We start from the raw sequence: 27,811 nt of genomic DNA, 5'->3' as shown, positions 1-27,811 counted from the left end.
GCTTCGTTTCAGGTAGGGGCTGTGACCGTGACCGCAGTCTCTGCCCCCTGCTCTGATGGTTTCATTTCATGTAGGGGCTGTGACAGTGACCGCAGTCTCTGCCCCCTGCTCTGATGAGGTTTCGTTTCCGGCAGGGCCTGTGACAGTGACCGCAGTCTCTGCCCCCTGCTCTGATGACGTTTCGTTTCAGGTAGGGTGTAGGGGCTGTGACAGTGACCGCAGCCTCTGCCCCCTGCTCTGATGCTTCGTTTCAGGTAGGGGCTGTGACCGTGACCGCAGTCTCTGCCCCCTGCTCTGATGGTTTCATTTCATGTAGGGGCTGTGACAGTGACCGCAGCCTCTGCCCCCTGCTCTGATGACACTTCATTTGAGTATCCCAGCATGCACTGCAATTCTCAAATGAAGCATCATCACACAAAGTAGAGAAAAAATACACTAGCTGTTAGACAATGTAGTTAGGGAAGAGTAGGGAATTTTTAAAGCAAGTACATTAGAAAACAGTTTCGATTATAGCATCAAGTAGATAGGGAGTTAGAATGAAATTTACTTTGCCTTCGGACCACCCTTTTAATTGGTTTCACACAAGTAATATGAATGTTGGATAACTTGCCCCTCAAAACAATAAAATGGCAGTAATAATTCAGTATGCATTTCATGTGATTTCTCAGGTTCTTTGTCCAATACTGCAAACTGTTACTAAAGTAATGAGGATATTGGCTCATGAAGAAAATATTTCTCAAGTGGATTAATTAAGTGTAGTGTGCTGACGCATAATGCATGTATGTTTTTGTATATTGGCCACACAGTGTAGTTGTGTACCTGTACATTAATTTAATATTAACCCCTTTCCAACAAGTGCAGTACATGTATGGCGCATATTGTGTCTCTCCCTTTGGCGTGGGCTCCGGCGATGTGCCCGCACCTTTCCGGGGACATTACAGCTGATCTGTACAGCTGTCATGCACCCCTAACAGCCACGGGTGGAATCGCGATCCACCCGCGGCTGTTAACTAGTTAAATGGCGCTATCAATCTCTGACAGGGGCATTTAACATGGCCGCGCCGGAAGGACGTCATTAGTCCCACCCATGTCACATGACCGCGGGTCGCCGATGGGTTAGCATGACAACCCGAGGTCTGCAGGTTGTCATAGCCAGGATGCTATGAGCAGTCAGCGTTCATAGCCAGTGAGCAATTCTGTTACACACAGCTTCTAGTCTCCCATGGAGCTTATTGAAGCATTTTTAAAAACAGTGTAAAAAATATAAAAAGTTTAAAATTGCCCCCCTTTCGCCCCATTCAAACAAAACAAGAAAAAAAAAATCAAATATACACATATTTGGTATCGCCGTGTTCAGAATCGCCCGATTTACCAATCTAAAAAAAGAATTAATCCGATCAGTAAATGGCGCAACGAGAAAACAAATAAAAAAAAGTCAGAATTACAGTTTTTTGGTTGTCGCAACATTGCAATAAAATGCAATAAGGGGTTATCAAAACATCGTATCTATCCCAAAATGGTATCAATAAAAACGACATTTCAGTGCGCAAAAAATAAGCCCTCACCCGGCCCCAGATCCTGAAAAATGGAGACGCAACGGGTCTCGGAAAATGGTGATTTTTTTTTAAACAAATTTGGATTTTTATTCGCCACCTAACTAAAAAAGAACCTATACATGTTTGGTATCTACGAACTCATAATGACCTGGGGAATCATAATGGCAGGTCAGTTTTAGCATTCAGTGAACATGGTAAAAAAACAAAAAAAAAAAAACAACTTTGGAATTGCACTTTTTTTTTCCCCAGTTTCGCCACACTTTGTATTTTTTTCCCTTTTTCCAGTACACAATATGGTACAACCAATGGTGTCATTGAAAAGTACAACTCGTTTAGCAAAAAAATAAGCCCCCACATGGCCAGATTGACGGAAAAATTAAAAAAGAAAAAAAAAAAAAAGTTATGGCTCTGGGAAGAAAGAGAGCAAAAAACAAAACCGCAAAAATGGAAAATGGCCTGAAGGTGAAGGGGTTAAAGGGACTGTCAGCAAAGAATGACTGTTCAAACTATGTCCCGCCGCTCTGTACTTCATGGCGGAGCCAATCATTTAAATACACCTTCATACCTGCTTGCTGTTCCTCTATCTCCACCCCTCTTTGACTGACAACTCTCGCTTCATACCAGAGAAGGGAGGAGATAGAGGGAAACCAAGCAGGTGGGAAGATGTATATAAATGTTTGGCCCCGAAACGGGGCACAGAGCGCCTGTACTTGGTTTGAACAGTCATTCTGTGCTCACAGAGTCCCTTGTCAAGGTGTGCTGACCTATTTTTTTTTTTTTGTAGTGTACAACAGGGCTCAGCACCCTTATCTACACATTCTTCCCACGCAAGGTTTTAAATTGCAAGCTACGCCTGGTTTTCATTCACTGCCCATTCAGATGAGCCCTGGTTTGGCACATGGAGGGGTAGTACATTGGGGATAGGGACCATCCATATTTAGGTACACCTTGACGTGGTTGGATGGCTTTTGTGTTCTTTGATCAAAAATGCTAGTGGAGTTCATGTATTCATTAGTTGCATTATCTATGTATATATTTGTATATTGACCATATATTTGTGCACCTGTACATTCATTTAATACTAAGGGTGTCCAGGCCCTATTTTTTTGTGGTTTTTGTAATACCTGAAGTTGATCTTGGTGGAGTCTCATCGGACCAAACTGCACCTCTGTTACAGCTGCCTACGAGAAAAGTAAAATATTAGATTTAGACTGGAGCTTCATGAAAACTAAAAGCATTCATTAAAATACCAGGAGAATGCATGTACATGGGTGCGAACTAAACATTCAGCCAAGTCACAAGGCAGAGGCTACACCATAACTTGAAATATAGAAGTTGTTGTGATCATACACAAATTCGAGAACGATCTACAAAGAAGCAACGCTCAATGATTTTCACTTTCACTGTGCTGTTCCCATAACCATCAATAAGCAATTATTGAATATTTTATTGACATGCGATAAAGGTCTCATCAGAATCCCCCTATATGCTAAGTAATCTCCCCAACCTGAATTTCCATAGTTTTGATCAGTGATACATTATGCATCAGGCAGTCGAATAAATGTCAGTCCATTACTCACACTGTGTAAGGTGAACGAAAATATGAAAAATGCTAAGAATTCGGAAAGAATAAGACCATAAACGGTCCTCCATAGCATAAATGGCTTGGCTTCACAGTCACATCATACATCAATGCGACAAGTATTATACATCAATCCAACTTGAAACAATACAAAATGATGGTTGGCTTTTGAGCCCTATTGCAGACTTTTCCTTTTCTGAGAGCTTCTATCATGGCGCTTTCAGTGCACTTTAACAAATTTTTGAACGCAAAGCCGAAAGCATAAAGCCTGAACGAATTCTCCAGTTTCTATTTATTTTAAACAATGGCACATAATTATATATATTACCCCCATCCTGCTATCTCTACACTACTCACCTCTTAAATCATTAGTGACAGAAAATTTTGGCCTTAACCATTTTTGTGTTTTCGTTTTTCTCCTCCCCTTCTTTCAAGAACCATAACTTGTTTATTTTTCTGTCCACATAGAAGTATGAGGGCTTGTTTTTTGTGAGAGGAGTTGTATTTTTTTTCCGTTCACTGTGTTTACCAATCAGATTGATTCCTTTTATATTCTGATAGATCAAAATTTTATGAACAGTCATACCACACGTGTATTTGTTATTTTTTTTTAAATATTTTCATTTTTAATGGGGGTGACAAACATTTATGCTTTATTTTTTCAAAATTTTCAAAACTTAAATTTTTACTATATTTGGTAATCTCCTTAGGGGACTTGAACCTGCGATCACTTATGCCATTTTATTGTTGTATATTACAAAATTCATGGTCCAGCCACAAGCTGGCTTTTAGTGGAGCTCTGTGATGATAGACATAGAAGTTTTCAACAGACTCCCGACTGTCATAGCAACCCATCGGCGCCCTGCGATCATGTCGCGGCGGAAGCCGATGAGTGCAAAGAATGGCATACCTCCATGCCGACGTGCTGTTAATGATTGACAGCGGCATTTACCAACAGTCAGCCGCAGCTGTTAGCAGCAGGTTCTGGCTGTGTCTCACAACCATTACCTGCCGGCTATGGGGCGGGCTCTCCCTGTGAATCAGCACCATACACCAGCTCCCGACCTGTGCTGTACATGTACGATGGATGTTGGTAAGGGATTAAAGGGAACCCATCAGTGGTTAGCACTGTTGCTTTGCAGCACTGGGGTCCTGGATTCAAAACCCATCAAGGACAACCCACCCTCAGGTGCATAGTGGCAAATACGGCCCTGCATCCAGTAGTAGCAGTTCAAGAAATGCTTTGGTTTTTTCTTTTTGTGCAATATTCGTGATAAAACAGCTGGTCTTAGTCTTCAGGTTAGTAATACCACAATTATATAGGTTTTTATTATGTTTTGGTACTTTTGAGCATTAAAAACAATATTTTACTAAAAATAAATCAATTTTGCATCGCCATATACGGGATAGTTAACCTTTATTTTTCCGCAGACAGTGCTATTTGCAGGCTTGTTTTTTGAAGGATGAGTTGACGTTTTCAATTATAGAATTTTGTTTTTATATATGGAAATATGATTTTGATTGCTTTTTATTTCATTTTGTGTGTCTCTGTATGACGCAAACAATATTTGATTATTTTCTATCTTACAGTGGGCACTGTACATGATAACAGGGCTGTGGAGTCGAAGTCGTGGAGTCGGAGCCCATTTTGGTGGAGTTGGAATAAAATGGACCGACTCCAACTCCTAAAATATATAATAAATTGGGTACAGTAGTTCAATGCAGTTTGTGGGGAATATTTTTTCATAAGAATTTGGGAAAGTTATGAAGTGCCCTATAAGTGTCTGTCCTATTCCTGATCTAAGGGTCTAGACTTTTAGCTGAGAGGAATCTGTGCTACAGTAAATTTATCACTTAAACATGAGCCATGTATGAAGGAGTCGGAGTCGTGGAAATTGAGGAGTCGGAGGTTTGGCTTACCGACTCCACAGCCCTGCATGATAAGCAATGCTTTATAGTACGAGTCGTTTCGGACGTGGTGATACCAATTATGTGAACCTTTGTTTTATTAGTCTTTGTTCTCACATAAAAGTTACATTTTTAGTGGCAAAACAGTTTTCCACATTTTTTTTTGTTTACATTTTAATTGCTGGTTTTATACATTGCATTATTTCTGTACTGCTATGCATCAGACCTATCAGTTTTCCCCTGACACTTGGCCTCGTAGCAGGTCATAATAGGCCACTGTACCCTGAGGTCATTACTAAGCTTGGGTTGCCATGGCAACTGTCGGGGTCTTGCAATAGTGAAGTGCTTATGGGGTTAGAGAAAGCTTTGTTAAACATCTAGATGTTGCAATCACTATGGACAGCAGCATTAAAGGGGGTTAAACAGAGCAGGGTGTCAGCTATAGTAAATACAGCGGGTGTCAGCTGTATTTGCCCACCAGGTGGGTGGGGGAGGGGGGGATGAAGAAATGTTGGGCTATTTCATTATTGCTTCGTGCTGTAAATAGGCCCCTTAATGATCACAAGGAAAAGGCGTACTATTGTTGATTAAGGGATTAAATAGCCTACAAATACAGCAAGTGCTACTTGCCAAGCTTTGTTAATAAGCTGCACACGTAATAGCTGCAGCCAATCAGTGGTCACATGCCACAATAGGGGCATTATCACAATGTGCTGTTTAGAACATTTGCGCCACCTTTTTACAGACACCAAACAACTCCTTTAAATAGGTCATGTTTGGTTCTGCAGTTGACCCCTCACCCAAGTTCCTTTGAGGAGTAAAGAGCTCGGCCACCATCTCCTGTTACTGCAGGTTTCCTCACACACTGACCAGCACTTCTGTCCATACAATATGGCCACTGATGGAGGAGCAGTGACCAGACCTGTCCAACAGCTCATCCAACAGAAAAGCAGCTTTCCCATGTGAGGTGTGTTACAACTGAAGGAGGCCGATTGACAGGTCTGGTCACATGCTCTTCTACCAGCGGCCATTGTATGGACAGAAGTGCCGCTCAGCGTGTAAGTAAGCCAACCCGAAGGTGCATTTGTTAGCGAACTGCTGGGATTCATCCATTACTGGAGACGTCATAATAAATTTGTGGATTAAAATGTTACCATGGAACAGCGCTCTGTTCTTTACAAAATAGTAGGCCGCAGTCTGCAGCAGGCGAGCGTGTGTGTCAGCAGTGACGAGCGCACTGCTCTCCCGGGTTGTCTAAAGCTGGGAGGAGCGGCAAGCAGTACGTCACTACCAACCTCCCAGAGTTAAACAACCCGGGAGAGCAATGTGCTTGTTACTACTGACACACACGCTCACCTGCTGCAGACTGCAGCCTACTATTTGTATGGCACAAACCGCTGTTCCGTCCGGATGTCTTTTGATCACCGCTCTTCCCTGCGTTGAACAAGCAGGGAGAGCGGTGCTGCGGTTTAAGGCCGCAGAGCAGCCAATCAGTGTTAGTCTTGTTTGGGTCTTTCTTTTCCCAGCTGTACAGCACAGCTCAGGTAATGAGCTGTGCTGTGATTCATAAAGCGTGCGCTCCCCTCCCTCGTACTATCGCAAGCACAGTATAAGGAGCAGAGGGAGACAGATGGTTCCCTGTTTGTGCAGTACAAAAGTCAGTCTGATCTATGCACCCGACTAACCAAGCATCACATAACTGAGGGCCCCCCTGCAAACCAGTGAGTTACTGTAAATGGGGAGGGACTTTAGTCAGGGGTGATAGAGGGGGAAGGGAGACTTAGGGGTGAATGAGGGCCCTATGCTCTCATTTCTCCTTGCAAGCCTGACCGAGTCCCCACCCCCCGTATCATCACTGACTGACCGAGCCCCCACCTTCTGTATCACCCCAGACAGTCTAAAGCCCCTTCTCCCCGTATCACCCCTGACTAACTGAACCCCCCCCTCCCCCTGTATCATCCCCGTCTGAGCCCCTTCTCCTCGTATCACCCTTGACTAACTAAAGGTTTAATAAGTGTATGGGGGGATATGAGGGAAAGCTCTTTTGATGTCACTCCTAACGCTATACATAACAGATTTACGGCCACCACGACTATTAGTGGGTACATTCACATAATGTATTTGTTGCAGAATTTCTACAATGGAAATTCCACAGCAAATAAACAGCGGTAATATCCACACAGATATTGTGCAGATATTGCTGCATTTATTACTACACAACAATGCACCTTTACCACTGACCTCATCCTTTGCATTGCAAAGGATGAAATCGGTGATGAATATCTGCAGCATAAATTAACACATTGCTCATGTAAAATCCCCAGAGCCGATCAATTCATGCTGTGGATTTTCTCAGCGTATGGAGGAGATGTCAAAATCTCATCCACTACGCTTGTGCTATAAAATATTGGTTTAGTGGATAGTAAACACCAGGGGACATTTATCATTGAGTCTGCACCAAAATGTGGGCACCAGCTGTTTAATATTAAGAAGTTCACTACCTTATATTATACCTTGATATTAGCATGTTTTACCACACAATTGGTGGTCTTGTATTTATTTCCATGTAGCTCCATAGTGGGCCCCAAGAATGATTTTCTCTAGTGGGCCCAATGTAGTCCAGCCCGACACTGAGCACGCACATGCATCTTCCAATAGGGCTATGGAAATCCCTTTAAATAAGCAGCAGGAAGAAGGTTTATTATGGTGTTCTGTAAATGACAGAACCGAACATTTATCAACTGTACTTGACCTTGGCTCCAGAAAAACCCAGAGCTGACAATAGTTTTGTCTAGTCTTGTTTTCACATCACTTACAGTATTGAAACATATTCTGGCAGAGAAGATTGTATTTCCCAGAAATGTGAAATGTAACTATGATCATTAACCATCAGTAAAATCAAAGCATCGGAAACAGAGAAAATACTACTAGTTTAACACCTGAATTGTGTTAGTGATTTCCTGTAGTTGGGTTCACATCTGCATTATCATCTCTAGTTTTATTTTCCATCATATAATCAGAAAGCCAAAAGTTAAGTGTGGAATCTGTCACACAATGAACACCAATGGCGCCCAATGAGCTTGATACGGGGTCTGTCAGGATGTCCACCATTTTACCCAAAAAAGATTGCTCTGCATTTTGTGTTTTTTCTTTTCTTAAAAAAAAAATATATATATGCTGGACCCTCCCATAAGAATACCTAAACATCTGTCACATCAATTTTACAGCAGTGAGGATCTTCTCTGGATGCGCTAAGTCTATTCATTTCTTGGAAAGATGAATGTTGGCGAGGTTTTTTTTTTGTTTGTTTTTTATATAAAAAGGTTAAGAAGAGTTGACCAAGATTATAATAAAACAGATTTAAAAAAAAAGCCAAAATATGGCGCTCATAAAATTGTAAGGGTCCATCTCCATGCAGACGTGGCACAGAACATTATCCCTCATGAAGGCATCTTTCAGCCTCTGAGCACTTTACAAACATTCAGAAAGAAAAATGCAAGATGGTAGTAATTGGTCTTTTTGGGCAACATTCAAGCATATATTTTCAATGTTATCAGCTAGAAAGTAAAAATGTCAATTCTTAACACCTAGGACCGCTCGGAAATCATATCAAGCAGGAATTGATATCCGAAGGGAATAGGAGACACTTTTGCCGAGTAAGCAGCCTCTACTGAAAGTTCACAGTCATCAATCAAAGGAAGCAGAAAGAAGGAAGGCAGACCTCCCATGTCAACCGTAAGTGGTCAGAAGCCAAGGCAAGCACGCCGCGCTAGAAGATTGTCCACTTCATTATCATCTCCGGATATAGTCTAACCCTTATAACCTTTTCATGACCGGAAGTTTTTCTCCCATCATATTAATGATAAACTGCTTCTTTTGAACTCTAAAAAGGAGAGGCTTTATGCCTTCATCGTCCAAAATATTTTCTAGTATATACAGGACAGATGAACTTTGAGCAACAAATCCAGACGATAACCAGAGGATACTCGGCAGATCATCATCAAGTCTGCTGGGGAGAGTGAGTTAGTTCTGCCCACCTTAGGCCAGTTTCACACATCGTTTGGTGGTCCATACTTAGACCATAATGCACACACCAGCCAGGGGTCTTCTGATTCTAACTCAACAGCCACATAGGCATATGTGAGGTAATCGAGATTGGGTTAGCAGATACTCAGACTGACAGTCTGTTCCCCATGGTGAGTGAATGGATTAGGAAACACGAATGTGTGAAACCATTCTTAATGTATTGATGGCACTAACATGAACAAGCTCCATAAGTCCAGCAAACCAGAGTGCTGTTGACTAACTTTAAATGGAGCCACAGCCTATACATACTGTAGATAAGTACAGGATTGGCACAAAATTCAGTCAGCCCCCTCTCCCTCATCTGAACATATGGAAATTTTCTGGAGGTAATAACTAGGTCAAAACACATATATTTAAAATATCAAGGCGATTCATTATTGCAGTTGGGGACCACCCCTGTGAACTGACCAGGAATAGCTGACATCCCACAGGTGATAGCATACCATTAAGTCTCACGCTATGATATATATGGAGGAGTTTTGTCTTTCAGTAAGTTGCTCAGTGATAATTACCTATGCCTATATTACCTATGTAATATTCACCTATGTATAAGGTCAGATGCATTCATTTCACCCAGTGAGACAGCTCCATACTCGCTAGATAGTGGCTGCAACACAGCCTGGACCTGCTTGGGACTGTGAACCTGAGCTCTGCCCTCAACTTAAACCTGATAAATGCCAATGTCAATCCCTGAGAGCACACCAGCATGGGGACACATGATTCTATGCACCCATCCGTGTCCTCATGACGTCTGTTGAAGACCTCTGTGCCTATCATCAAGGAGACTGTGACTTTTACTTTATATAGCAATACTCTGGCATTACAGTATATAGCACAAGCAATCAAGGTTCAAGTCCCTTTATGACACTAATATATACAGAAAATTTAAAAAAAAAGTTTTAAAAACTATGAAAAAAACAAACAAAAAGTTTGAATCACCCATGCCAACATTAAAAATAAAGATAAAGATAATTTAAAAAAAAATTGCTGTAACAAGTGCTCAAAATGTCATATCAATGCAAAAATTATATCAATAAAATGTCTCACCCCGAAAAAAATAAGCCCTCACACAGCTCTGTCGACAGAAAAATTAAAGCGTTACGGGTCTCAGAAAATGGCGAGACAATCCATTTTTTCAAGACATAAATTTCTAAAAAAATTCTCACCACTAAAATAAAAAAAATGTACAGGGTCAACACAGTTCCCAAAAAAGTAAAAAACAAATTATATTTTCCCGCAATTTAAAATCCTCTATCCGAGATTAGCTGCGGTTTATGCTTGTACTCAAACAGAAGAATTCCCCTACTCGGATTGTAAATAGAGTACAGATCTTGGCATTCACGGCAGCAACTTGCATGGCTCCTCGGTGCCGCCCTACTCATCGTTTCTCCTCACAAGAGGACGTTACGCTAAAGATTGTTTTCCCCTGCATGGAGTTTCTATTTCGCCTTAGGGGCATGTCCAGTCTTTGCAGAAATTTAACCCTGCAGAGATCTGGCTCCCCAGCCTATCCCATGCAAGCAGGTTCTATATAAGGCAGCTCCTCCCACCATTCTTTGCCCAAACGTTTGGTTCCTACCCAGTTTGGTTTGTGCATGTTTCTCAGCATTCTGCTTCTGACCCGGCTAGTTTCCCGTCCTGCCTGACCGCTCCAACTCCTGACCCCAGCTATTCCCACTGATCCCATGTTGCCTGCCCCAACCTCGGACAGTTTGACCACGCTTTGTCTTTGTCCTCCTCTACCGTGCCTCGGACCTCCGGTCAGCTGTTACAGACCAGGGATTGCCCTGGAGTAGTAACTGGCGACTACCTGCAGTCTGGTGTTGAAGACTGGATATCGCCACTGGCAAGAAAAACTAAGACCTGTATTGAACAGTGGAGAAGAAGCGCTGCAGCAGGAGAGGGTTTAACAGGCTAATACTACGCAGTTGTCCACTGTAAACCAACCAAAGGCATAAAAAAAAACATAAGCACTAGTTTCATCCAGTACTAAAATGTATTCAGATTCACTGCTGCACTGGAGAGACCTGCAGAACTATCATTTGGTTCAATACTTTGGTACAATGTGCTAAATGAAGAGGGTCACGTGTGACAAATATGAGAATGGAAGCACGGTGTGTCCCTGACCCTCTCCCGCTCCTATGCTCTGCAGGGATAGCATGATGCGGTTATCAATGTGACACATTATGTGATTGCTCGTAGTAAACAAAAACCTCCCCCTCCTGATATCCTCCTCTTATTCTGTTGCAGAAGATCAAGTAACTATGGGAACAAACTCTCCATAGACTCTGTTCTCCCTGCAGAGCTTAGCTCCATCATAAACAAATGCTGTGCAGTGGTACTGCAAATGGGTCTATAATAGTAATGTTTCATAACATACAATACCATGTTCGCTATTATGCTGTACAGCAGTGCCTGAAAATTAAGGCAAGAGGCTTTCATATATAAAGGCTGCACTTTGTTTTTTTTATCACTTGTAGAGAACGCTAGGAGTTCCAAGCATTATTTTACAGCTTTTTTTTTTATTATTATTTTGTTACATTTATCTTTCAAGCTCTATTGAAAGATCTATGAGAAAATTGGGCAAAAAATTATACCCAAAGATTGCTAGCGCTATTATGTATGTATATATATATTATATATACACACACATACAGTACAGAGCAAAAGTTTGGACACACCTTCTCATTTAAAGATTTTTCTGTATTTTCATGACTATGAAAATTGTACATTCACACTGAAGGCATCAAAACTATGAATTAACACATGTGGAATTATATACTTAACAAAAAAGTGTGAGACAACTGAAAATATGTCTTATATTCTAGGTTCTTCAAAGTAGCCACCTTTTGCTTTGATGACTGCTTTGCACACTCTTGGCATTCTCTTGATGAGCTTCAAGAGGTAGTCACCGGAAATGGTTTTCACTTCACAGGTGTGCCCTGTCAGGTTTAATAAGTGGGATTTCTTGCCTTATAAATGGGGTTGTGACCATCAGTTGTGTTGTGCAGAAGTCAGGTGGATACACAGCTGATAGTCCTACTGAATAGACTGTTAGAATTTGTATTATGGCAAGAAAAAAGCAGCTAAGAAAAACGAGTGGCCATCATTACTTTAAGAAATAAAGGTCAGTCAGTCCGAAAAATTGGGCAAACTTTGAAAGTGTCCCCAAGTGCAGTTGCAAAAACCATCAAGCGCTACAAAGAAACTGGCTCACATGAGGACCGCCCCAGGAAAGGAAGACCAAGAGTCACCTCTGCTTCTGAGGATAAGTTTATCCAAGTCACCAGCCTCAGAAATCGCAGGTTAACAGCAGCTCAGATTAGAGACCAGGTCAATGCCACACAGAGTTCTAGCAGCAGACACATCTCTACAACAACTGTTAAGAGGAGACTTTGTGCAGCAGGCCTTCATGGTAAAATAGCTGCTAGGAAACCACTGCTAAGGACAGGCAACAAGCAGAAGAGACTTGTTTGGGCTAAAGAACACAAGGAATGGACATTAGACCAGTGGAAATCTGTGCTTTGGTCTGAGGAGTCCAAATTTGAGATCTTTGGTTCCAACCACCGTGTCTTTGTGCGACGCAGAAAAGGTGAACAGATGGACTCTACATGCCTGGTTCCCACCGTGAAGCATGGAGGAGGTGTGATGGTGTGGGGGTGTTTTGCTGGTGATACTGTTGGGGATTTATTCAAAATTGAAGACATACTGAACCAGCATGGCTACCACAGCATCTTGCAGCGCCATGCTATTCCATCCGGTTTGCGTTTAGTTGGACCATCATTTAATTTTTCAACAGGACAATGACCCCAACACACCTCCAGGCTGTGTAAGGGCTATTTGACCAAGAGGGAGAGTGATGGGGTGCTACGCCAGATGACCTGGCCTCCACAGTCACCAGACCTGAACCCAATCGAGATGGTTTTGGGTGAGCTGGACCGCAGAGTGAAAGCAAAAGGGCCAACAAGTGCTAAGCATCTCTGGGAACTCCTTCAAGATTGTTGGAAGACCATTTCCGGTGACTACCTCTTGAAGCTCATCAAGAGAATGCCAAGAGTGTGCAAAGCAGTCATCAAAGCAAAAGGTGGCTACTTTGAAGAACCTAGAATATAAGACATATTTTCAGTTGTTTCACACTTTTTTGTTAAGTATATAATTCCACATGTGTTAATTCATAGTTTTGATGCCTTCAGTGTGAATGGACAATTTTCATAGTCATGAAAATACAGAAAAATCTTTAAATGAGAAGGTGTGTCCAAACTTTTGGTCTGTACTGTATATATTTATTATATTGATATTAGTATTGAACAAGTCAATAATTTTCTTAGAAAATATATTTCTAAAAGGTGCTAATGACATGAAATTCTCACCAGATGTCGGCAACAATCTATACAATCCACACAGGCAAAGAAATCAAACCATAGATGTTCATAAATTAAGTTATCTAATATATATATATATAATTGTCTTATCCCATCTGTCTGTCTGTCCTTCTGTCCAGGAAATCCCGCGCCACTGATTGGTCCGGCCGCGGCCAATCAGCGACGCGGGATTTCAGAAAAAGATGCCGGCCGTTAGCGGCTCATCTGCCACACGGAGGTCAGCGGCGATGCAGGGAGATGATCGGCGCCAGTCGGTCATCTCCCGGCTGCTAGCAGCAGAAGGACCCCGACCGGCGGCGCCGCTGCCCTCCATGCGGCTACCGTCGGGAGAGTGAAGCGAGGACCGGGGAGCGGCGCCGCCGGTCGGGATACTTCTGCTGCGAGCAGCCGCTCATCTCCCGGCTGCTCGCAGCGGAAGTACCCACACACGCAGCGACGCTCCCCGGTCCTCACTAATAAGATTCGCTGATTGGTCGCGGCCGCCGGCTGCGACCAATCAGCAGTATTGGTGCCAAATTTAAACCCCGCTCTGCTGATTGCGCCCCGGTCGGCCGCATACATATTCTAGAATACCCGATGCGTTAGAATTGGGCCACCATCTAGTGTGTAGTAATGAGAAATTGCAAAGGAAAATTAAGTATTTAACACTTACTGAAATGTATTTAATACTTCATACAAAAGCCTTTGCTGGTGATGACAGCTTCAAGACGCCTCCTGTATTGGGAAACTAGTTGCATGCATTGCTCAGGTGCGATTTTGGCCCATTCTGCCACACAAACACTCTTCAAATACTTAAATGTTCTATGGGCTCCTTCTATGAACTTTGAGCTTTACCTCCTTCCATAAGTTTTATATTGGATTCAGGTCAGGTGATTGGCTGGGCAATTCTAGCACCTTTATTTTCTTCCTCTGAAACCAATTGAGAGTTTCATTGGCTGTATGTTTGGGATCATTGTCTTGCTAAAACTGTCCACCCTCGTTTCATCTTCATCATCCTGGTAGATGGCAGATTTTTAACAAGAATGTCTCGGTACATTTGTCCATTCATCCTTCCTTCAATCATATGAAGTTTTTTAGTGCCGTATGCTCAGAAACAGCCCCACAACATGATGTTTCCACCTCCATTCTTCACTGTTGGTATGGTGTCGATCACAGCATTGCGGTGGCAAGGGGCGGAGGTGATCGTTATACTCCCCTCTCTTGCCGGCGTCCAGCGAGGTCTGCAGTGGCTTCCGGATATTGTCATGACAACATCCAGGTCACTAGGAGGCAGGACGTTACTGTGGTCATACGCAGTGCCCAACCAAAGTAATGTCTCCCCTGTGTGCAGCGCTGACGGGCTGCATGACAAAGAGATTTGCTGCTCTCTATGCCATACAGCCGATCAGGCTGCAAAAAGTGAAAGTCCCATAGTGGAACAATGTGTAAAAGTAAAAAAATAAATGAAAAAAAAAAAAAAAAAAGAATTGTAAAAATATAAAAAAAGAAGAAAAAAAAAAGAAAAAATAATCCCCAAAAAATAAAAATATATTGAACCCAAAATATTTATTTATTATGAAAAAAAAAATAAACCAATAAAAAGTACACATATTTGTTATAGCCACGTCCGGAACGACCTTCCCTATAAAACAGTCCAACTAGTTAACCCCTTTAGTGAACACCGTAAAAAATAAAAATAAAAAAAAGCAAAAAACAATGCTTTTTCAGACCGCCAAACAAAAAAATGGAATAAAACGCGATCAAAAAGACGAATGTAAAAAATGGTACCACTGAAAACGTCATCTTGTCCTGCAAAAAAAAAGCCGCCACACAGCTCCATCATCCGAAAATTAAAAAAGTTATAGCTCTCGGAATTAAGGGATACAAAAAAATAAGAAAATAGATTTTTAATGTGTAAAGCGCCAAAACATAAACTATATAAATGTGGTACCGCTGTAAACATACTGACCCGAAGAATAACGCTGCATTATCAATTTTACCACAGCGGAACGGCATAAAAAAAATGCAAAAAAAACAATTCCTGAATTGTTCTTTTTTGTTTATTCTGCTTCCCAAAAATCAGAATAGAAAGCGATCAAAAAATGGCACATGCCCAAAAATGGTACCAATAAAAACGTCAACTTGTCCCGCAAAAAACAAGCCGTCACATGACAGTCGGCCGAAATATGGAAAAATTATAGCTCTCAAAATATGGTGATGCAAACACTAGTCTTTGCAAAAAAAGCGTCTTTTAGTGTGTGACAGCTGTAAATCATAAAAACCCGATATGAATCTAGTATCGCTGTAGTCGCACCGACCCGAAGAATAAAGTCGTTTAATCACTTATACCACACGAGGAACGGTGTAAAAAAAATAAACTCTAGGGTTAGGGTCGTGCCAGGGGCAGGGTCGTGTCGGGGTTGGGGTTGTGCTAGGGTCAGGGTTAGGGCTAGGTTTTTTTTCAAAAGTAAAGAAAAAAAAAATAAATGATGACACTATGGCGACCAGTGTTGAGCGCAAGTGCTCGCTACTTGAGTTTGCATCGGGTGCTCGGGTATGCACTTAGTATCGCGGGTGTTCGAGTGACATGCTCGAGTCTCTGCCCCATATGTTTCGCGGCCAAAAAAAAACGTTGCTGGGATCGCCTGCCATGCACGAGCAATCCCCGCATGTTTTTTTTTAGGTGTCTAACAACCGTGAAACATGCAGGGCAGGGACTCGAGCATCCGCGATACTTGGTGCATACCCGAGTACCCGATGCAAACTTAAGAAGAGAGCACTTGCGCTCAAGACTAATGACAACTTATTCAATATGACCTAATGTTATCAAATTCTGTCATACCTTTGGGTTCAAAATGTTCACTATACCCCTTGATAAAATCCTTGAGGGGTCTAGTTTCCAAAATGGAGTCAATTGTGGGGGGTTTCCACTATTTCGGCACATCAGGGGCTCCCGAAATGCGACATGGTGTCCATTCTTGATTCCAGCCAATTTTGCGTTCAAAGAGTCACAAAGTGCTCCTTCCCTTCTGAACCCTGACGTGCGCCCAAACAGTGTATTTTCCCCACATATGGGGTATTTGGCGTACTCAGGAGAAATTGCACAACAGTTTTTAGTTTCCATTTTCTCCTCTTACCCTTGTGAAACTAAAAAATTTGAGGCCAAAATATCATTTTTGTGGCAAAAGTTAGATTTTTTTATTTTCACGGCTTCATGTTCTAAACTTCTGGGAAGCACCTGGGGATTAAGGGTGCTCACCACACATCTAGATACATTCCCTGAGGGGTCTAGTTTCCAAAATGGTGTCACTTGTGGGGGGTTTCCACTGTTTAGGCACATCAGGGGCGCATCCGCTTATTATTCAAGCAAATTTTACATTCAAAAAGTCAAATGGAGCTCCTTACCTTACGAACCCTGCCGTGCGCCCAAGCAGTGGTTTTCCCCCACATATGGGGTATCTGCTTACTCAGGAGAGATTGCACAACAAATGGCATGGTGCAATTTCTCCTGTTACCCTTATAAAAAAGCAAAACTGGGGGCTGAAAAACATTTTTGTGGGAAAAATGAAAATTTTATTTTCACGGCTCCATGTTATAAACTTCTGTGAAGCATCTGAGGGTTCAAGGTGATCACCATACATCTCGATAAGTTCCCTGAGGGGTCTAGTTTCCAAAATGGTGTCAGTTGTGGGGGGTTTCCACTGTTTAGGCACATCAGGGGCTCTCCAAACGCAACATGGCGTCCGCTAATTATTCAAGCAAATTTTACATTCAAAAAGTCAAATTGCGCTCCTTCCCTTCTGAGCCCTGCTGTGCGTCCAAACAGTGTTTTTTCCCCAAGTATGGGGTATCTGCGTGCTCAGGGGAAATTGTACAACAAATTTTGGGGTCCATTTTTTCCTGTTACCCATGCAAAAATAAAACAATTGGGGTCTAAAGTAACATTTTTGTGTAAAAAGTTAAATATTCATTTTTTTCTTCACCATTCCAAAAATTCCTGTGAAGCATGTGAAGGGTTAATAAACTTCTTGAATGTGGTTTTGAGCACCTTGAGGGGTGCAGTTTTTAGAATGGTGTCACTTTTGGGTATTTTCTGTCATAAAGGCCCCTCAAAGTCACTTAAAATGTGATGTGGTCCATAAAAAAATGGTTTTGCAAATTTTGTTAGAAAAATGAGAAATCGCTGGAATTTTGGTCCACTCCTCTTTGCTGATCATCTCTAAATCATTCAGATTTTGAGGATGTCACTTGGCAACTCGGAGATTCAACTCCCTCCACAAGTTCTCTATGGGATTAAAGGTCTGGAGACTGGCTAGGCCACTCCATGACCTTACTGTGCTTCTTTTTGAGCCACTCATTTGTTGCCTTGGCTCTATGTTTTGGGTCATTGTCTTGCTGAAAGACCTAGACACGACCCATCTTCATTGCTCTTAATGAGGGAAGGAGGTTGTGGGCCAAAATCTCACGATACATGACCCCATCCATCTTCTTCTCAGTATGGTGCAGTCGTCATGTCCCCTTTGCAGAAAAAACACACCCAAAGTATAATGTTTCCTCCACCATGCTTCACGGTTGGGACAATGTTCTTAGGGTTGTACTCATCCTTCTTCCTCCAAACACAGCGAGTTGACTTAATGCCAAAGAGCTCAATTTTTGTCTCTTCTGACCACAGCACCTTCTCCCAATAACTCACAGAATCATCCAGGTGTTCACTGGCAAACTTCAGACAGGCCTGCACATGTGCCTTCTTGAGTAGGGGGACCTTGCGGGCACTGCAGGATTTTAAACCTTTAAGGCGTAATGTGTTACCACTGGTTTTCTTGGTGACTGTGGTCCCAGCTGCCTTGAGATCATTAACAAGTCCCTCCCGTGTAGTTTTAGGCTGATCTCTCACCTTCCCCATGATCAAGGATACCCCACAAGGTGAGATTTTGCATGGTGTGCCAGATCGATGTCGATTAACAGTCATTTTGTATTTCTTCCATTTTCTTACTATTGCACCAACAGTTGTCTCCTTCTCACCCAGCGTCTTACTTATGGTTTTGCAGCCCATTCCAGCTTTGTGCAGGTCTATGATCTTGTCCCTGACATCCTTAGAAAGCTCTTTGGTCTTACCCATGTTGTAGAGGTTAGAGTGACTGATTAATTGAATTTGTGGACAGGAGTCTTTTATACAGGTGACTATGTAAGACAGCTGTCTTTAATGCAGGTAACGAGTTGATTAGGAGCATCTAACTGGTCTGTAGGAGCCAGAACTCAATGGTTTGTAGGGAATCAAATACTTATTTCTCACTGCAAAATGCAAAAAAAATGTATCTAATTTATACAATGTGATTTTCTTGATTTTTTTTGGGGATATTCTATCTCTCAATGTTAAAGTTAACCTACCCTTAAAATTATAGACTGTTCATGTCTTTGTCAGTGGGCAAACTTACAAAAACAGCAGGGGATCAAATACGTATTTCCCCCACTGTATGAGTATATCCAAGGTCGGATACCTGCACTCCATTCGGGCTCCGGCGATGAGCCGGCATGTTTTCGGGCATATGACAGCTGTCATTTGCCCCTAACAGCCGCGGGTAGAATCGCGATCCACCAGCGGCTGTTCACAAGTTAAACGCCACTGTCAAACGGACAATGGCATTTAACATGCACGCGCCAGAAGCGCGTCACTAACTCCACCCATCAGGGCTGAAGCCCTGCTGTGTGTAGGACAGGCGATCGGATGAAGGCAGCTTCTAGTCTCCCACTGAGACTATTGAAGCAAGTAAAAAAAAAAAAAAGTTTTTGAAAATATTTAAAAAAATCCAAAAAAAAATCTATCTAAAAAAGTTTTAAATCACCCCCCTTTCGCTCCATCAAAAACAAACTACCGTATATTCCGGCGTATAAGACGACCTGGTGTATAAGACGACCCCCCTACTTTCCTGTTAAAATATAGAGTTTAGGATATATTCACCGTATAAGACTACCCCTTTTCCAACGCATACCAAACACCGGTAAAAATTAAAAAAAAACAGATTTGAATTTAACATGGTCCTTTTTTAATTTAAATTCTTATGACATGCAGGTATATAGCAGGAAAACTGTCACTCATAAACATATTAAAATAGGGGGGACCCCACGTCATTTTTTGGGGGGGTCCCCCATTCTAATAGCTAGTAAAGGCTAGGTATTCAGCTGGGGGCTGATATTAGTAGCCTGGGAAGCTCCGTGGGTATTACCCCCTTCCCAGACTTCAAACATCTGCCCCAGCCGTCTGTTTAACCTCCGCTAGAGACTATAATGATGGTGGATCCCACGCCAATTTTCTTTTTAAAAAATCCTTTATTTTAACACTAAATGACAATTGAGGGGTTAATAAAGATGCAGTCCCTAAATTATTATTAATTTTGTAATTAATTTTTCCCAAAAATGTTGACGTGGGCTTCGCCATATTTTTGTGTCCAGTCAGGTACAGCAGGCAGGAACGGGCTGCCCCCAACCACCAGCTGCCTATTTGTACCTGGCCGGACACAACAATATAGGGAAGCCCTTTTTTTTTTAATTATTTCATGAAATAATTTAAAAAAAAAAAGACGTGGGGCTTCGCCCTATTTTTGTGTCCAGCCAGGTACAACTAGGCAGCTGGGGACTGGAATCTGCAGCGCAGGGAGGCCCAAGCTTTCTGGCCCCCCCCCCGCTGCAAATTGCAGTCCGCAGCCACCCCGGAAAATGGCGCGTTCATAGAAGCGCCATCTTCTGGCGCTGTACCCAACTCATCCAGGGCCCTGGTGCGGTGGCTCACTGGGTAATAAAGGGGTTAGGGCCAGCTTGGCATTATCAGCTGGCCCTAAGCCCGAAATTCATGGGGTCACGCCAATATTAGACATGACCACCATGAATTTCTAGTAAAGTAATTAAAAAAAACACAAACACCCAGAAAAAAGTCCTTTAATTGAAATAAACACACAATTTTTTAATGTTCTAAATTAAACCATACTTACCGTCACACCCATTCCAGCTGAAGCCAACGATCTCCTGTAATAAAAGTAAAATAATAAAGCAACCTCATCCTTACCTCTCCATGGTTCCCAGGACCGGTCCAGCTCTGCTACATTCACATGACAGGCTGCACCGCAGCAGAACGCTGCCGTTCAGCTTGCCATGCGGCAGACACTGAGAAGAGCAGGCATGCTTGTGCTCCTCAGTGTCTGACTGTGACGGCATCCAGATGAGCCGAGATCATGTCCAATGAACTCGGCTCACCTCATGCACGTCACTGACAGCGTGGGAAAATTCTCCTGCTCCCCGCATGCGCAGTAGAAGTTTCCCACGCTGTCAGTGACGGACGTCCAGGAGGTGAGCTGAGTTCATTGTCGGCTCATCTGGATGCCGTCACAGTCAGACACTGAGGAGCGCAAGCATGCCTGCGCTTCTCAGTGTCTGCGGGATGACAGGCTGGATGGCAGCGTTCTGCTGCGGTCCAGCCTGTCATCTCGATGTAGCAGAGCTGGAGCTGTCCTGGGAACCATGGAAAGGTAAGGATGAGGTTGCTTTATTATTTTACTTTTATTGCAGGAGATCGTTGGCTTCAGCTGGAATGGGCGTGATGGTAAGTATGGTTTAATTTAGAACAATAAAGAATTGTGTGTTTATTTCAATTAAAGGACTTTATTCTGGGTGTTTGTTTTTTTTTTAACTTTGACTATGGGGTTAGTAATGGGGGTGTCTTATAGACGCCTCTCCATTACTAACCTGGGCTTGATGTCAGCTGGCATTATAAGCTGATATCAACCCCAACCCTATTACCCCACTGCCACCGCACCAGGGCAGCGTGGAAGAGCGAGGCTAAGTGCCAGAATTGGCGCATCCTATGGATGCGCCATTTCTGGGGCAGCTGACAGCTGGTGTTTCTAGCCTGGGAGGGGGCCAATATTCATGGCTCCCTTCCTGGGCTATTAATATCAGCCCCCAGCTGTCTGTCTAGCCTTTGCTAGCTATTAAATTAGGGGGGACCCCACGTCATTTTTTTGGGGGGTCCCCCATTTTAATAGCTAGTAAAGGCTAGGTATTCAGCTGGGGGCTGATATTAGTAGCCTGGGAAGCTCCGTGGGTATTACCCCCTTCCCAGGCTTCAAACATCTGCCCCAGCCGTCTGCTTAACCTCCGCTAGAGACTAAAATTAAGGGGAACCCCACGCCAATTTTTTTTTAAATAAATCCGTTATTTTAACACTAGATGACAAGTACAGTAACCAGCACTGTCACTGTACTTCATATATATGTGACTGACATGTTTCTATCTATCTAATCTATGTGTGAAGCTCTATTCTGTCTGTTATAAATTGTCGGGTACAGATGCTGAATTGCCGGCCGGCTTTTTTAAAGAAACGGTGCATGAAAACACTAATATTTGTTTTAATAAATCCTTTACACTAAATGACAAGTACAGTAAGCAACACTGTCACTGTACTTCATATATATGTGACTGACATGTTTCTATCTATCTAATCTATGTGTGATGCTCTATTCTTTCTATTCTAAATTGTCGGGTGCCGGCTTATGCCGCTGCTGAATTGCCGGCTTTTCATATATTGTCACAGAAGCGATGCGAACTTCCCAGCTCCGGACACAGCGCAGCGCTTCTGTGACAAGTGAAAGCTGTCGGCACAGAAGCCCTGGGCTGTGTCCGGAGCTGGGAATAGGCAGCGATGTGTCAGTTTCAGCACAGAAGCGCTGACTGTCTGGACCTACCGCCGCCGTATTTTAACTCCCTCCACCTTATATTAACTCCGACATGGCAGGGATACGGCCACGGCAGCTTATTAACACCCCCAGAGTATCCCCGCATGTCAATTTCTGAAAGTTCAAAAGCATTACCGGCGTATAAGACGACCCCAGACTAGACAGAAGATTTTTCAGTCTTCAAAAGTCGTCTTATACGCCGGAATATACGGTATATATCTATCTATAATATTTGGTATCGCCGAGTTCAGAATCGCCCGACATATCAATATATAAAAAGAATTAATCAGATAGGTAAACAGTGTAATGAGGAAAATAAATCAAAAAGCCAGAATTAAGTGTTTTTGGTCGCCGCAACATTGCAATAAAATGTAATAACAGGTGATCAAAAGATCGTATCTAGCCCAAAATGGTATCAATAAAAACGTCAGCTCTGCGCAAAAAATAAGCCCTCATCTGGCTCCAGATCCTGAAAAATGGAGACGCTACGGCGCTCCGGCGCTCGGAAAATGGAGCCATTTTTTTTTTTTTGCAAACTTTGGATTTTTTTTTCACCACTTAAAAAAAGAACCTCTACATGTTAGGTATCTATGAACTTGTAATGACCTGGAGAATCATAATGGCAGGTCAGTTTTAGCATTAAAAAAAAACTAATTGTGGAATTGCACTTTTTTTGCAATTTCACCACACTTTGAATTTTTTTCCAGTTTCCAAGTACACTATATGGTAAAACCAATGGTGTCGTTCAAAAGGTACAACTCGTTACACAAAAAACAAGCCGTCACATGGCCACATTGACCGGAAAAAAAAAAAAGTTATGGCTCTGGGAATACAGGAAGCAAAAAACAAAGACGCTAAAACCCAAGGTGGTAAAGGGGTTAATAGGTATTAGCTCTCATCATATGTTGCAATACTAAATTAGTTGAATTCTGTTTTACTTCTCACTTTGTTACACTACATGTCTTCCAATAACTAAAGAACGGGAAACAGGTTAGATCATGAAATCAGTCAGTGTTGAGTTACACCCACAACTGTTTTTAACATCTTTCAACAGATTCAGAAATGATAAGTTGCCAGTGTGGCCCTGTGTTACTCATTCACAATAGCTTTTAGATCTAAAATAAATGAAATCACCCTTCCCAATGATACAGTTCTCCATAAACATTTACTTCCGTCCAACACCTGAAAATTCACATATTGCTGGCGATCAGCCAAATCTCCCACCCTATTCCACATCATAATCATCAGTGCGCTGGAAACAGATTTGGAATATTTTAAGCTGGAATCACAGATGCAGTTGTGTAGTTTTTAATGGATTTTTTCTATCCATAGACATGAGTGGATTCAAGGGGAATATAAAAGGAGCATCATGATGTCCTCACTCCGCAGACATGCTTCAGCGGTCTCTGCATTTCTAGAAATGACATATGACATCTTGCTAGACAGTGTGTAAATCACGGCACATCCGAATAGGGCTTCGGGATGAATCACGCATCAGTTTTTTTGGTATGTGGGCTATCCATTATTTTTATGGATGGATCATGGATAGATGAGCGGACCTGTGGAAAGTCTGGATTCTGGTACCTGACCCGAACTTTAGTCCAAAGTTCGGTTCGAGTACCAGAACTATACCCAGACCCCATTGAAAACAATGGTGACCAGAACCTTGGATCTAGAAAACATCTCTTGGGCTGCCCCTGGAAGTCCGAACATTGTTTCCCGGAGAAGTCAGCGTTCGGCATTTAGCACCGGGCACTAACTGTCCTGTACGAATCCTGAACTTTTAAGTTTGGGTTCGCTTATGTCTAATCATGGACCCATTATAATCAATTTTCTTTTTTCCCTCGTGGAGTGACTGTCCGCAAAAAATAAAAATACGATAAATAATTGAGACTTGTCCTACTCTGATTCGTGTTGTGGATCAAACTCACAAATGCAGATCCATTGTCCCCAGAAATTTAAAAAAAAAAAAACACAGCACATGAATATCACTTGTGTGTGCCATTTTCTTCGTACGGGACCAGTCATCTTGGCTGCGTTGCTGTTAACAGCATTCAAAGATGCGTTTTACAGCAGCCACCTTAACCAGAGGAAACAAGTCTAGATGTATTCATTGACCTCTATGGGAGAGTTTTCCAGGACATGCTCTGAGTCCTGTGCAGAGGTCATTGTGCAGAGGGGAGGGGAGCTAGGACCATCACCTACTGTAAATGGTGGAACCTATATTGATTTAAAAAAAAGATAAGTACTGAAAGGTGATGTCAGATTCTCAGGTCTCATTTGTAAGGCACAAAAGAGAAATCTGTAAGATTTCAGTTTTTTTTGTTTTTTTTTTATATATAGAGGCACAAGAAACAGCAAAGAAATAAAACTTTAATCGAGCTTTTATGATAAATGCATAGGAATTTTTCTGATTACACATAACCTTTAATAAAGTTTCTTGTGTAACATATATACATTAAAATGCCGGGAGGGGTAAATTTGACTAGGGTGACTAGTCCAAGACATAGGTTTCTCCCTATACGGAAACATATGGAGTGGCATGGTGCATGAAGAGGTAAAAGCTGGACCTGACTCTTGGACGAGCCTAGTCCCATCAGCCCCAGCTGGTATTCTAAAGTAGATTTTCTCTGAAACACCAAAGCATTTTACAGTGAAAAACTCATGGTTGCAATAACAGAGCCAGTCTCTAATTGATGCCATGTTTGGTTCGGGCAGCATGAATAAGCCAACATCTTTCCTGTAAAGAAAAAATATGCCACTTGCAGAGCAAACCTGAACCCAGCCTAAGATTTGCATTTAATAATCCTTAAAGGGGTTGTTCAGTCAAAATCGATGTCTTCAGTTAACTCTGTGTGACTACAGCCTTATGAATCCCCCCCCAGCGCACACACTGCGGACTGTTGGGATTTGCCGGTTTCTGAGCCAGGGAACGAAGAGTATGAGTTATACATACCCCCGGCCAGTGGGCACGGCCTCGCTCTTCATACACTTGTATGGAGCGAGGATGCGCCTTCTAGTCGGCCCCATGACTTGATGGGGCGCCGCCTAGCTCAATACAATTGTATGGAGCAAGGCCACGCCTGCTAGACCATCCCGGGTCAGAAACCGGCCAATCCTCACAGCAAACAGTGCATGCGGTGAATAGATTCATAAGTCTGCAGTCACACACAGTGACTGCAGACTTGTCAGCTTGGACAGAACAACCCCTTTAAAGCTGGTTAAGGAGGACCTCACACCATTTTTTTAAAATTCTTTATTTAATCAAAAAATATAAGTACAGAAAAATAAGCACGCAAAGCACGGATTATATATCACACAAGAGGTGCGGGGCGATCGCCGCCGGGTGTCAGCTGATTGTCACACACTGCACCGCTCCCGGCACATTAACCCCCGCAATTCTGCGATCGAAGTCGATCGCAGCGTTGCGGTGGCAAGGGGGGAGGTGATCGGTATACTCACCTCTCCTGCCGGCGTCCAGCGAGGTCTGCGGCTGCTTCCGGATGTTGCCATGACGACCCGATGTCGTCAAGACAACATCCGGGTCACCAGGAGGCAGGACGTCAGTTTGGTCATGCGCAGTGCGACCATGAGCAATCCCCGCATGTTTTTTTTTTTGGGTGTCTAACAACCGTAAAACATGCGGGGCGGGGACTTGAGCATGTCAATCGAGCACCCGCAATACTTGGTGCATATCTGAGTACCCGATGCAAACTCAAGTAGCGAGCACTTGTGCTCAAGACTAATAACAACTTATTCAATATGATGACCTAATGTTATCAAATTCTATCGTACCTTTGGGTTCAAAATGTAAACTATACCCCTTGATAAAATTCTTGAGGGGTCTAGTTTCCAAAATGGGGTCAATTGTGGGGGGTTTCCACTATTTCGGCACATCAGGGGCTCCTGAAATGCGACATGGCGTCCGCTCTTGATTCCAGCCAATTTTGCATTCAAAGTCACACAGTGCTCCTTCCCTTCTGAACCCTGACGTGCGCCCAACCAGTGTATTTTCCCCACATGTGGGGTATTGGCGTACTCAGGAGAAATTGCACAACAGTTTTTAGGTGCCATTTTCTCCCCTTACCCTTGTGAAACTAAAAAATTTGAGGCCAAAATATCATTTTTGTGGCAAAAGTTAGATTTTTTTATTTTCACGGCTTCATGTTCTAAACTTCTGTGAAGCACCTGGGGATTAAGGGTGCTCACCACACATCTAGATACGTTCCCTGAGGGGTCTAGTTTCCAAAATGGTGTCACTTGTGGGGGCTCTCCAAAACGCAACATGGCGTCCGTTAATTATTCAAGCAAATTTTACATTCAAAAAGTCAAATGGCGTTCCTTCCCTTCTGAGCCCTGCTGTGCGCCCAAAAAGTGTTTTCTCCCCATGTATGGGGTATCTGCGTACTCCGGGGAAATTGCACAACAAATTTTGGGGTCCATTTTTTCCTGTTACTTCTATAAAAATAAAAAAATTGGGGTCTAAAGTAACATTTTTGTGAAAAAAGTTAAATGTTCATTTTTTTCTTCACCATTCCAAAAATTCCTGTGAAGCATGTGAAGGGTTAATAAACTTCTTGAAAACTTCTTGAATGTGGGTTTTGAGCACCTTGAGTGGTGAGGTTTTTAGAATGGTGTCACTTTTGGGTATTTTCTGTCATAAAGGCCCCTCAAAGTCACTTCAAATGTGATGTGGTCCCTAAAAAAGGGTTTTGTAAATTTTGTTGGAAAAATGAGAAATCGCTGGTCAACTTTTAACCCTTATAGCTCCCTAATAAAAAAAAAAATGTGGTTCCAAAATTGTGCTGATGTAAAGTAGACATGTGGGAAATGTTATTTATTAATTATTTTGTGTGACATATCTCTCTGATTTAACGGAATAAAAATTCAAATTTTGAAAATTGTGACATTTTCAAAATTGTCGCCAAATTTCCAATTTTTTCACAAATAAACGCAAGTGATATCGAAGAAATTTTACCACTATCATGAAGTACAATATGTCACGAAAAAACAATCCCAGAATCAGCGGGATCCGGTGAAGCGTTTCAGAGTAATTACTTCATAAAGTGACAGTGGTCAGAATTGTAAAAATTGGCCTGGTCATTAACGTGCAAATCCCCCTCGGGGTTAAAGGGGTTAATACATAATACTCTTTAATTTCTATGCTGCATTTCATTTCATACGTGTCACACTGACAGCACACGAATATCACACGGATGGCACACGGATACGGACCACAGATCTCACCAGTACCAGAATCACCAGGACGTGTAAAGGGGGCCTTAGCAAGTGTTATTTTTTTTTTTTACAATTCATAAACAGTATTTTGTACTATAAAACAATCCCTTTAATGCTTGTCATACAAAGAAGACATAAAAGGAACCAGAGGTGTCCAAAAGTCACTTGTACTAATGCGATAATGAGGCATGCTCCGTCTGTACGACTGCACACACAAAACAACTTATTGTATTTTTTTAATAAATAGTAACCCCCTGAACATTTCTGCCTTTTTATACAACACATGTTTAACACTCAGGCAATTTTTTAACTACAAGGGAAAACAGTTCACCATAAATTATCAGAACAGCAACC

General features: G+C 42.4%; 1 protein-coding gene across 3 annotated transcripts in view; it reads right to left on the bottom strand.

Moving 5' to 3' along the window:
- The window catches only part of PDE8A (phosphodiesterase 8A), a 364,761-nt gene that overhangs the window by 94,652 nt on the left and 242,298 nt on the right, over positions 1-27,811 (bottom strand). For all 3 annotated transcript variants that reach the window (XM_073653110.1, XM_073653108.1, XM_073653109.1), the window contains exon 2: positions 2,681-2,737. In XM_073653110.1, coding sequence (XP_073509211.1) covers positions 2,681-2,737 — 57 coding nt within the window. The remainder of the gene's footprint in view (positions 1-2,680; positions 2,738-27,811) is intronic.

This window comes from Phyllobates terribilis, unplaced genomic scaffold, assembly GCF_046119375.1.
Source record: "Phyllobates terribilis strain yellow unplaced genomic scaffold, ASM4611937v1 Scaffold_11__3_contigs__length_659146591, whole genome shotgun sequence".
Taxonomy (NCBI): Eukaryota; Metazoa; Chordata; class Amphibia; order Anura; family Dendrobatidae; genus Phyllobates; species Phyllobates terribilis.
The sequence above is the reverse complement of the archived record's forward strand: the minus strand, read 5'-3'. Positions and strand labels throughout refer to the sequence as shown.